We start from the raw sequence: 13,515 nt of genomic DNA, 5'->3' as shown, positions 1-13,515 counted from the left end.
GGCCCCAACAGTGAGAGGCCTGCGTACCGCAAAAAAAAAACAAAAACAAAAACAAAAACATGTAAAAAGTCCTTGAACCAGAGGTATTTGAATAAGGAACCTTAGGGATGGCCTATACAACCTTTGAAAGAGAAAATAATGGTCTGCTTAGGGCCACTCAGGGAAATGGGACCAGAATCAAGACCAGAGTCTTGGCTCTGAGATGGTTGTCCTCTTAGACATGCATCTGTCACCAAAGTTTTAATCCTAGTATGCCTCTGTTCCTACTCCACTCTTCAACTTTCTATTACTACATCACTTATTTCATTTTAGTTAAAATGCTAATAAAACATGCTAATTTTTAGTTTGGCCTTCCCCACATATTTAAAACAGATTTCTGTTCATATTTACTGTTGACTGTGCCAATAACGCAGGATGGAATACTGGTTAAGGACAGTCTTTGGTGTCAGGGAGACCCAGGCCCTGGCTCTGCTTCCAAGGACCACTCTGCCCTCGTAATCCTCTCAACTTCTCTAAACTTCACTTTTCTCACCTCTAAAAGTGAGTGTAGTACCTACCTCAGATGAGCAGTTAGAACACAATGAAAAATGTGAAGAACTTAATGTTCTGACTGTCAGAATTAAGAGCTCGAGAAATGTTACCTATTACACTGTGTCTTATCATGTCCAAATATTTTATAAGCATTCATTATCCTTGAAGAGTTTCATAGGCAGTGTTATCAAACCTCAGTGTGCATAAGAATCACACTGGTGACCTTGCCAATGCAGATTCCCTTAGCCCTACTCTCAGCTACCCTGATTCTTTAATCTGGAGGGTTAAGATTAACCCTTAACCCCATTTTCAAGCTCAAGTGTGATTTGGATGCGAGTGATCCATGGAATAAAGTGTACCTAGATAATGAAACAGATACCAAGAGGTTAAGAGACAAGCAGAAGCCTAAATAATTACAGCCTTAAGTACTAGTCTACTTTATCAAAATAGCAAGGAGCTGAGTACTACTCATTCCTTTGGCTTTTTTTTTTCCCCTGCTACAATTATCCTAATTATTTTTTTTACTTAAACTTATGTTGGGCTCCATAATTAAATGTTACATACAATATGAAGATTATCTCCTAGTTTGTAAAGGTTAGGACTTCCAGTTATACAGCCAAATAAACATTGAGGGAACTCAAAAGGTCAGTGCCCAGGTCCCAGTGGAACCCCAGCTGACTATCTTGGAATTCAGCGACACAACCTTGTAACCATCGCCAGAGAATGTAAGACTGGCCCATTTTATGTACTGGTACATTCATAAAAAGAAAAAAAAAATAGAAAAATAATATGTATTCCTACAACACTAAAAGAAGCTGAAAATCTGGCTAAAAACAAGCACAAAACTAAATATATTCTATACCGAGAAACCCTGATGTGCAAACATATGAAGTGAATCACATGCAACAGCTGCACCTCAGGGTAAGGTTTTTCAATTAAGTGTCTATTCCAAAACCAGCAACAAAACAGAGTGGACAGTGGCAGGAGTTTGAGGATGCAGGTGTACGGGTTCGCGGTTACCTTGCTCCAGTCTAAAGCACAGGGAACGCCTTGCTGCTTCCATCTCCGGAGTCGGATTATCTAGGACATGTCTACACCACTGCAAAGGGCTCAGGGATTTCTCTGATGACGGGAATGTCTTTGAAGAGCCAACGTATAACCTTAAAAAAAGAAATCTACATTATAGGGATTATATAGCTACATAGAGATTACCTCTCTTCTACTTGAGAAAACAACATGTATTTAACAGTTTCTATCAAAACAGAACTCACATTTGATTACTTCAAACACCAAAATCATTTTTAACAGATAAATATCCCCTGGTAGAATATGACACGTTCTGTAGCTTGGTGGCAAGGAGGACTTCAAAAAACTATGGAACAATGTCTCAGAGAGTAGGAGATCTGGGGCTTTTGCTACTGAACTGACCTGGGGCACCGTGATGATCTGATCAGCTCACTTATATTTCTAGAAGTGGACATTTTCATCTCTCTTTGACGACAGAATCTTATGTGAACCTGGGCCAATATACATAAACATGATGTGGCAAACAAGGCAAGTCTTATTTGCATTCAACAAAAATAAGTCTAAAAACAAAAGTCAGCTGTTTGATTCTCTCGACCCTTAAATAATCAGATATTTCCCCTGTTTAAATCTGTACTAAATTTGATATGTGCTTCTTTCTCATTAAAGCCAAACAGCTTTCAAAGATATGTTTTAGGAAGAGTTCACTTTCAGCATCTACACCATTGCACAATAGTTGGCAGGATACTAAATAACCACGCTGGGGCACTACAAGTCATAACAAAGGTTTTCTCGCATTGATGTACCGTTTTAAGGTAGGTTTTAGAATATTTTCAGTGATAGGGTTATACAAAAAGGTTTACCTTGAGAATTAACCAACAGTTGACAGAAGAAAGAAAATTATAATCACAGGCTCTAGTAACTGACCTTGCTATATAAAACTTTATTCTAATTACAAATCTCATTAAAGTCATACTACTTCCAGCAAAGTTACCATAATTCCAATGGGCAGGTATTCTTGAACTAACATACTTCATTATTCACTTTTACTGTTATCGTCCTGCCCACCACCTGTTCGAGTAATCGATCCCGGAAGGTTGGGGAATGTAGTATTTAGCAAATTATTCTTATAGTTCGGTGTTGGCAAGCTTTTTCTATAAGGGCCAGCTAGTAAATATATAGGCTTTGTGGCCACATAGTCTCTGTCGTAACTACTCAACTCTGCCTCTGCAGCCCCAAAGTATCACCGACGATAAATGATAAGGACGGCTGTGTTCCTATAAACTTTATTTATAGATACTGAAAGTCGAATTTCCCATAATTTTCACGTGTCAAAATAGTATTCTTTTGATTTTTTCAATCATTTAAAAATGTAAAAATCTAAGCTGATCAGCTACATAAACCCGGCAGTGGGCCCAATGCCACAGGACACAGTTTGCTGAATCCTGTCAGGAGATGAAGATTCTAAAATCTCTCTCTTTTAATCAACTTGACAGTACTCCTAATATGTCATTCTTCCCTTAGAGTGTGGACCACCGTCCTGCCTTCATTGAGAGTATGTTGGTTAGTTAAAAATTCTTATTCCTAGGTCCCACCTTGGCCTACTGTGTCAAGATTATCACCAATCTACGTAGATCCTTCCTTTTTGCCCTTCCTTGCTGTTAGACCTCTGCACTGTTACTGTGTAGCTCTCTCTAGACCCCTGTCCAGGACTGGGTAGCTCACTCTAGACCCCCAAGTAAAGGTTAGTCTCAGCCAGTTGTTCTCAATCTTTGACGTATTGAAATCTCTCAGAGGATTTGTTAAAACACAAATTGCTAACACCTGATTGCAGGCAGCTCTAACCTACCTGATTCAGTAGGTTTGGGGTAAGATCAAACAATGTGAATGTCTAACGAGTTTCCAGGTGATGCTGATACTGCTATGTGTAGACCACACCTTGAGAGGGACGCACTGTGCTGAGCCAATGTGCCAGTTCCATTAATCCCATTTGCCCAATGACTGGTTTAGGCACAAGCCTTGGACACAGTCCTAGACAATAAAAACTGAGGGGAAATATTCTGATGGGCCTGTGAGCAAGTTTCTCCTCATGTTTAAAGGGGTCACAAAAGACCCAATTGTATGTTGCCTACAACATGGGTACTTTAAATATAAACACACGGGTTAAAAGTAAAAGGACAGACCATTGCAAAGACAAATGAACAAAACCTACCCACAAAGAAAAGCCCAGGCCTAGAAGGTTTCACTACCAAATTCTACCAGATATTTAAAGAAGAATACCAATTCTTCACGAATTCCTCCAAAAAAAAATTGAAGAGGAGGAAGCACATCCCAACATGGTCTATGAGACCAACATCGCTATGAAACCTGATACCCAAACCAGACACAGACATTACAAGGTAAGAAACTAAAAACCAACACCCCTCATGAACACAGAAGCAAAAGGTCTAAATGTTTTAGCAAATCTGGTACAACCATATATAAAAGGGATACTTCGTCATTACCAAGTGAGGTTTATCCCAGGAATGAAAGGTTGCCTTAACATTCAAATACCAGTGTAACTTATCACATATACAAAAATAGAAACACCATATGATAATCTCAATATACAAAGAAAAAAACATATGACATCCATTCCTGATAAAAACTCTCAGCAAATTAAAAAAGGGAGGAAACATCCTCGATCTTATTAAAGGCATCTACAAAAAAGGATCCTTAACAGTGAAAGACTGAACACCTTTCCCCTACTATCAAGAGCAATACAAGGCCTGCAGGTTCTAGCTAGCACAATCAGGCAATAAGAAAACATCTGGATTGGAAAGAAACAAGTAAATCTGTCTTTATTCACAGACGACATGATCGTCTATGTATAAAGGAATATACAAAAAAGATACTAGAATGAGTTTAGCAGCAAGACTGTAGGATACCAAATCAAAGTACAAAAGTAGTTCTATATTAGCAACAACCAGTATTGTTGAAATTTCACTTCCCATTTACAACAGTATAAGAAAAACCATAAGATGCCTAAGGATAAATCTGACAAAAGATGTCAAAGACCCGTACACTGAAAACTACAAAACATTCTGAGAGAAATTTAAAAAGAAACAGAGAAACGGACCATGTACATGGGTCAGAAAACTAAATATTGTTAAGATGTCAATTATCCCTAAATTGATCTATTTAACAAAATTCCAATCAAAATCTCAGCATGCTTTTTGTAGAATGTAAAAGCTAAAATTCATATGGAAATGCAAAGATCCTGGAATAGCCAAAACAATGAAGTTGGAGAGCTACTGCTAACTGATTAAGACTTATTCCAAAGCTACAGTAATAAAGACAATTTAGGATGGCATGAAAATAAATAGATCAATAATAAAAAACAGATGGTCCAGCTACAGGAATACTAACATGTGGAATACTGATTTTTTTGACAAAGTACGAAATGCAAAGATCCTGTGGAGAGCTACTGCTAACTGATTAAGACTTATTCCAAAGCTACAGTAATAAAGACAATTTAGGATGGCATGAAAATAAATAGATCAATAATAAAAAACAGATGGTCCAGATACAGAAATACTAACATGTGGAATACTGATTTTTTTGACAAAGTACAGAGACAATTCAATGAAGAAAAGATAGTCTTTTGAACACATGGTGCTGGAACAAATGGATACACATATACAAAAAGTAAACCTTGATCCATACTTTACACACTATCCAAAGTTAACTCAAAACAGATCACAAAAATATGAAACCTAAACTGTAAAACTTTTAGAAGAAATTACAGATGAAAAACTTTGTGTCCTTGGGTTGGCAATATTTCTTAGATACATATTTTTAGACTGAAAGCATGATCCATAAAAGACAAAAAATGTATCAATTGGACTTCATCGAAACTAAGAACCTTGCTCTTTGAAAGAGACTGTTAAGAGAATAAATGACAAACCATGGATTGGGAGAAAATATTTGTAAATAATTTATCTGATAAAGAAACTTTTAAGTGGAATATATAAGAAATTCTGCAAACTTAATAAGCAACCCAGTTTTAAAAAAACTGGTAAAAGATTTAAACAGATACTTCACCAAAGATGAGCTATGGATGGTAAACAGGTGTATGAAAAGAGGCTAATCATTAGTCATTAGGGAAATGCAAACTAGAACACCAGTGAGATACTATCACACAGCTGTTAGAAAGCCTGAAGATAAGATTAGCCATAGCAAGCCTTCGTGACGACATGGTGCAACTGAAAACTCCTAAACTGCCAGCAGAAATGTAAAATGCACAACCACTTTGGAAACGATTTTGGCAGCTTCTTTAAAAATTAACGTACACCTACTTTCTGTTACAGCCACTCAAAAGTCATGAAGTATTTACCTGAAAGACACAAATGCCATGTGTCTATGCAAAGACTTATCTGTAATAGCCCGAAACTGAAAACAACCCAAATGTTCATGAAAAGATGAATGGATACAAAACAAACGATCGTTGTGTCCCTACAATCTAAAACCTTCACAATAAAAAGAAATGAACTACTGATTCATGTAACAACAGAGGTGGATTTCAAAATAATTATCTGGATTGAAAGAAGCTAGACCAAACCAAACAAATGAAAAAGAGTACCTAGTATATGATTTCACTGATACAAAAGTACAGAAAACACAAACTAATCTAGATTGACAGAAAACATCAGGGGGTGCCCGAGTTGGAGGTAGGCAGGATCAGGACAGGAGGAGATACAAGGGGCCACAAGGAAGCTTAAAGCATTGGGCTATCTCCACTATCTTGACTGTGATGATGGTTTTATGGGTTATACGTGCGCCCAAATCTATCAAACAGTACATTTTAAATACATGCAATTTATATTGCACTTACACCGTAATGAAGCTTTACGAAAAAGTCACAAGACAGTAAGCAACTGACTGCTTCCCGCCCTTCAGTGAGCCTGGAGCTGCCATCCACCAGGCAGCTGAATCACAGAAGCAGGTGCCACAGCCCTGAGAGAAAGGAGCCACAACACCAGGCAACTGTGCAACTTCCTTATCTTTCAGCTTCTTTTAAATTAATACATTTTCCTCACTGTTTAATACACACACAGGTTCATGCACCCTCTGAGCGTCTGCTTGTTTGCAAACCTCCTTCAGCCCCCACGTGAAGCACGGCTCTGCCCAACACCTCCAGCATCCCACGGGACAACTGCTGCTTTCTCCTGCCGCTAGGAACCTCCACCAAGCAGCTTGCCTGGGGATTTCACACACTCCCACCAGTCTGGGGTTTTTTCCGGTAGAGCGTTCTGCTTTCTGCTTGCAGGGAACCCCTCAGGAAGAAGTCCCTAATCTCTTAGGGCCTACGTAACATGGTTCTCTCGTTTGACCACGCAGCCTCACAGCACATTCAAAAGCAGCTTCCCAGAGGTACACGTAATGGCTCTGGGACCCTCTCTGCCATATTCACGTGCAGGGACTTCTCTCTTTTCTCCTCCGCTGTCCACCCATGCTATCTGCTACTGTGGCTTACCCCGACCCTGCAGTTCACAGAATATGGGGGTGATCATGCGACTGAAAGCAGGGAATTCGGCTGAAAGCCTGCATGAGGAGTAGGTGGGACCCCAGATCCCCTCCTCTACTCCACACTACCCATCCCACCCCCGCCGCCACCACAATCTAAGACCGGAGGCTTACTATTGACATGTGCATAAGGCTGACCCAGAGAAGCTCTGACTTCAGGCACACAGAACTTAGCTGAAAGACATGAAGTACCCCCACTGAACCAGAGAGGCTGACCGAAAGTCTACTTGCTGAAGGGTTAGCACCCTAGCCCCATTTTCCCCTTTACATTCCTAGAACCGACTGCCTTAACTCCTATCTCCCAGAAGGTTTATGTCTGGAGACACAGATGAACCCAAGAGAAGACCTGAGCTGGCCACCCACCCAATCTCTGGTTAAGTCTACCAGCCAAAGAGTTCCACCCATGCAGAGCCTTAGATCAACTTCGATATCACCTTTGGGTATGAACAGACAACCCACGACACCAGATATCTGGAATATTCCTTTTAAATAAAACCTTGAGACTAAAAGTATTGATAGAAGGGGAAAAAAAGAACTGAGGAGGAAAAACAATGCAGGGAACAGATGAAAAATTCAAGACAATTATAACTGATATCATCTGAGAGAAAATGTTGTATTCACAAGACAAAATCAGGATATGTAAATGGAACAGCTTCTTCTTTCTTGGACAATGAAACAATTAAACTGTTACAGAAGAAACAGAAAATTCAATAAGTGAGTTTGGAAGATCAAGTTGAAGAAGTCTCCCAGGAGCAAAACAGACAAAGATTAACAACCAGAGGAGAGGGAAAAGAAAATTAAATGACTGTACCAGGCAGGCCTCCATCTCATTATTATAAGTTCTAAAACACACATGAAAGTGAAGAGAAAGTTATTTGTTTTAAAGGCAAAAAATTTTCCAAAGTTGAAGGCAGGCCACCAGGTTCTAGAGTGAGGCACCCACAAATGCTCAGTGCAACAAATGAACAGACAGGCCCATACAAGGTACAACATGACATTTAAGAACCCTAGGGATAAAGAAAGAAACCTAAAGAAAAAGTCACAAAGGATTCAATACCCAAATCACAGTGCACTTCAATAGGTGTAAGACAATAAAAACTGGAAAAAAATGGAACAATGCCCTCAAACATGAGGAAAAATAACTGACCTAGACTTTTATACCCAGACCAACCATGAATCTTGTATGAGGATAGAATAAGGACATTTTCAAATACACAGGATTTCAAAGTGTACTTCTCATGCATGTCCCCTTTCTCAGAAAGCTTACTGAGGCTGCATCCCACCCACAAGAATAAATGAAATTCCAAGGCAAAGGATTTATGAAATAGGAGATCCAAGACTGGCAAGAAACCCGAAGGAATTCCCATGGTAACAGCATTGTGTATCCAGCCTAAGGAGCAACAGTAAAGACTGGAGCAATGGGATAAAGCGTTCCAGAATGGATGGCAGTACAAAACAAATTTTTAAAAACAGATTGAAGAGATTATCAAATATGCTTGACCTTCTTGAGAGATATTATGGCTCCAGTATTTACAGAAATACTTAGTTATAAGGGATTAAAGAAAGTGAAGGGGGTTAGAGAGAGGCCATTATTAACTCTTGGAGGAACAAAGAGATTAGAGAAAACAAAAGTAACATACAATTAACAGGACTCAGCTAACAACGGTGATAACCATAACACAGGTCATTACAATGATTTAAGAGAAAAGTTATAAAAAACATTATGAGACGGGAAAGAAGATATAGTAGCTGGAGGATGAAGGGAAGAGGCCTTAGGCCTCATTTTCCAAAACAAGTCTATATCTGTTTAAGATCATGTAGTATAAAGACTGTTTAGAAATAAAGAACAAAAGAAACTGCCAAAGTAATATCTATGTGGAGGACTCAGAGGTAGGAAAGAGTTGGGAGAACTGCTGCTTTCTGTAATAAGCCTTGGTATAGAAGAGTTTTTGAAACATTTACATCCTACTTATTGTATTACCTTGATAGACCTTTAGAAGTACTACACAAATATGTGGAATTAAGATAGAAGGGATCATTTTTAAAGTCAGTCTCTAAACAATGTTCCCAGGATAGTTTTGAGCCTACTATTTCTCTGGCTAGGCCTAGAACTGGATTTAAATAGAGAAAAAGGGCAGTTAGTTATGAAGATCACGTAGCTACAAACTCCCTGAGTATAACACGTCTCCAAAATTAGATAAGGTAAAACCTGTATTTTTCCTAAACGGCTCTTATCTTCTAAAAAGTCATAAAAATCACCTTTCATTGCCATTACAATGCCAGCAACATTTACAATATCCTAGTTTGCCACTGTTAATACACATACCTCCTACTAACTGCTCTTTCAACTTCTACCTTTCATTGACACTATATTAGAATATGGCAAGAACATTTGAAAAGCCTTAGTCTAAAACTTAAGAATCCTTCAACTTGTAGAAAAGCTATCCTTTAAAATGTCACCCTCTAATTTTCCTTCCCTTCTCTTCAAAACTTCCAAAAGCACATGACTAGAAACTATTGTCCTTCTCACAGAATCTTTTCTTTTTCATACACTTCATTTTCTGGACCCCCTGACTACATACATGCACTAACACTGGGAGGTTGGAAATAATACAAAATCCATCATAATAACCCTGAATGCTTCAAATGAAGTATTTCAAAATGTCTAGAAAAATAACTTGGTTATTCTCAACGTTTGGTTCTAAAGTCATCCTTCTGCAGATAATACAAAAATAAATGGTACAACAAAAATAATTACAATAAGTCCCCTACATACGAACGAGTTCCATTCCAAGAGCGCGTTCATAGGTCCAAGTTGTTCGTAAGTCCAACAAAGTTAGCCTCGGTACCCAACTAACACAATCGGCTATATAGTACTGTACTGTAATAGCTTTATAATACTTTTCACATAAATAATACATAAAAAAAAACAAAAAATAAAGAAAACATTTGAAAAGTACCGTACAGTACCAGCTACATCACTGCTGCTTTTATGCTTGCTTCTCGACATCCTGGGCTTGATTGAAATAAAGATGCTGTACTATTGGACTCTATACAGTACTGTAAAGTACACAAAAGCACAACCACTTGTAGAGGATGCACGCACATGACAAGGAACACCAGACAAGTGAACTAACTTACGCGATTGGACATGTGAACACACATTCGCATCTCTGAAAGTTCACAACTTGAAGTTTCATTTGTAGGGTACTTACTGTACATGTACACCATAGACCTGTCACTGAAAAGTAATGTGTCAATTTTCAAACAAGCCATTTTTAGAGTCTTAAATCACCATAAGTTTCATTTTAAGGAAAGGTAAAACACCAGCACTGATTAGCACAATCAATCTTAGTCAGCTTAGATTCACTAGCATCTGCTAGGGTCAAGCTGGTTAGCCACTGCAAAAGAAACTTACCCCCAATAGGCTATTTAAAAGGATACATTAAGTCTAAATTTTAGTTACTGAAGGTCCTATAGCAGACTCTTCCCCCTCCCTCCACATTTATATCTAAACTCTATTTCAGTGTCTCACTGCAGTGTTTCAAATTTACTCATTTGAAAGACACATCAGCATAGACTTCAGTCAACTCCACTTGCTCCTAGAAAACTCTGCGCATTTTCCATCAGCACTGTCAGAAAGTGAAGCACCCTCTGGTCTTTCCACTGAAAATCAATTATGCAAAAAAACAGCCTAGGTGGTCTAATTTAGCTGTGCCATATGTAGAGTACAAGGTGTTCAACAGCTTTGATGAAAAATTGGCAATGACTTTAGCCAGCTGTCCAGGGTCTTGGTGTTACACATGGAAGATGAATATCTCATTCATTAAATTTTCCTTAATTTGTAGATATCACCATTTTCCCCTTGTATCATTAAGAACTTTTCTCCTACAGTAGCATGGACTAATATATACTACCAAATGGGAAATAGATAGCTAGTGGGAAGCAGTCGCATAGCACAGGGAGATCAGCTCGGTGCTGGTGTTTTGTGACCACATAGAGGGGTGGGATAGGGAGGGTGGGACGGAGGCAATACGGGAATATATGTATACATATAGCTGATTCACTTTGTTATACAGCAGAAACTAACACACCATTGTAAAGCAATTATACTCTAATAAAGATGTTTAAAAAAAAAAAAAAAAACTTTTCTCCTGTCCTTTCCAGTTGGGCAAGTTAAAGTCCCTGCCACATCTCTTTTGAAAATAAATGCCTCCTTTTATAGCTGTATTTTATACCAGTTGGCATGTTTTAATCTTGGCATTGTCTGAATATAGGCTGGTCTTCTGGTTGAGGTGAGCAGGTCCTGATTTACCGCAGCACTACACTATCTTCAGGGAGCCGTGCTCTTCTACCTGTTTTCTCCAAGTCCGTTTTGCTTTGAACAGTACAAACTGGAGTTATTCTAACTTTAGCCATAATGCACAAATGCATTAACTATTTCAACCCAGGACATATGCATGTAAAACTGAAATAAGTTTAATCAAGACACGTTTGTATTATATAAGATACAATGTACTCTGATCCTGATTTTATATTCCACTGAACTTCATAAAAAATACTCCTGAGTCAGTCCACTAAATGGACTTCATAACCTATTAATGGGTCACAACCATGCTTGGAGGAAAAAACATCAATGGCGCAAACACTTCTGAATCCCTATAAATGAGCCTAAATTTCAGTCAATTCTTTCAGTAAATAACTGAAGACGTTTCCATAAGTTATTTCTCCTTGGCGCTTAACACTGAAATTAGGGAGCTGAAATAGGTCACAGAAAGGTCATGCCGTTAATGACTTACTGCCCCCAGTGCCACTTCATACCAATCTGCTTCCCTCTCCTTGTACCCTGGTTCTCTAGCCTAGCGCTTCTCAGCCTGGTGACACTGGGACAGGGATCTCTAAAACACCCTTCTGTACAGACTGGCAAAGCATCCAGTCACACCACGTGCCGCATATGCATCAGGACTTCAGCGCTTTTGAACTTTTTTAATTTGCTGCTGATACTCGGTTTCTCCCCTGTGCTTTCTGGCCTATGGTCTCCTGGAGAGTTAAGGCTGTCAAATTAGTAGTAGGATAATGGAAGAACTGATACAGCAGGATGTGAAGTTTACTATGGGATTATAATAATTGGACTGAAGAATGAAGGTTCTGAAACCACAGTCCACTTTAATTTTCTGAGACACTGGGTTTTAGCAGCACTGTGCTAATATAACCAGATTGTATTAAGGCAAAATTACATACTTTAAGTTCAACTAAGATAAATATTTGAAGAAATTAGACAATTGTTTTGTTTCAAAGCTTTTCATCAAAACAAAAAGCAGAATGCATCATTCTTCTTACATCAAAGTTTTGTTGTTGTTTTTTTTTTTCAATAAACAGAAGAAACTTACAGGTTAAATAATTGTTTGGAAAAAAGGCCTATGAGACCTGACTGATCATTCATTAATTAATGAACTGTCATCAAACAAATACTCTTCTATTATTCACTTTTTTCTTTCACACATAACTCTTGAGCCAAGTGCTGTCCAGGCTGTACATTCTAAGATTGTATTAGAAAAAACAGACTTACATGAAAGAACTTCTAAAATATCCAATGATTAACCTACATTTGTGAACTTCCTTTCCTAAGGAGCTGACATTTTAGCAGGAAGTGCTATTCTAAATGAATTATTTTGTTTAACCCATTAGGATGAAATCATGATAAAAATGTATGAAAAATTGTAGGTGATACAGTTAAAGTAACAATATTAAGGACCAAGTTACTGTTAACGATGATGCAACTGTTACAGGGAAACAAAGATGTCCAAAATGTGTCCAATGAAAGGTAAGTGTAAAAAAAAAACCTGATGTGTATATATTTGCATATTGATTTGTATAACTATGTTTTTACCTTGAAGGATCTACAGAAGGTTAGCAGGGTTAACTGAGTCATAGTAGTAAACTGAGGACAAGAGGGAAGACTTTCGTGACTTTATATTCACTTGTGTTTTGTCTTCTACAATGAAAATGTGTAACTTATTTTAAAATATTTTAAAATAATCGGGTACATATTATCCACTTCAGTTGTTTCTTAATCAACAGGGAAAATAAAAATAAGTAGGCTTCCTGCAAACATATCAGGGAAGGCAAATGAAAAGCACTCTCTTGATGACAGCACAGGCAGGGACACGCGGTTTGCAGTGATGGAGGAACACCAGAAGGCCCTGCAAGCATTAACAACAAGTGCGTTTAGCTTTGAAAATTAAACCCTGTTGACTGCTGATAAACAGGCCAAGTACTGCAATACAAATATATTTCAATGTATAAAAATGCTCTGAGGGCTTCCCTGGTGGCGCAGAGGTTGAGAGTCCGCCTGCCGATTCAGGGGACGCGGGTTCGTGCCCCGGTCCGGGAAGA

At 38.3% G+C, this 13,515-nt stretch overlaps 1 protein-coding gene across 3 annotated transcripts in view; it reads right to left on the bottom strand.

The window, feature by feature from the left end:
- Positions 1–13,515, bottom strand: part of SLAIN1 (SLAIN motif family member 1) — a 57,067-nt gene that overhangs the window by 40,683 nt on the left and 2,869 nt on the right. For all 3 annotated transcript variants that reach the window (XM_024123256.1, XM_007117840.3, XM_007117841.3), the window contains one exon: positions 1,552–1,691. In XM_024123256.1, coding sequence (XP_023979024.1) covers positions 1,552–1,691 — 140 coding nt within the window. The remainder of the gene's footprint in view (positions 1–1,551; positions 1,692–13,515) is intronic.

This window comes from Physeter macrocephalus, chromosome 13 (assembly GCF_002837175.3).
Source record: "Physeter macrocephalus isolate SW-GA chromosome 13, ASM283717v5, whole genome shotgun sequence".
NCBI classification, from domain to species: Eukaryota; Metazoa; Chordata; class Mammalia; order Artiodactyla; family Physeteridae; genus Physeter; species Physeter macrocephalus.
The sequence above is the reverse complement of the archived record's forward strand: the minus strand, read 5'-3'. Positions and strand labels throughout refer to the sequence as shown.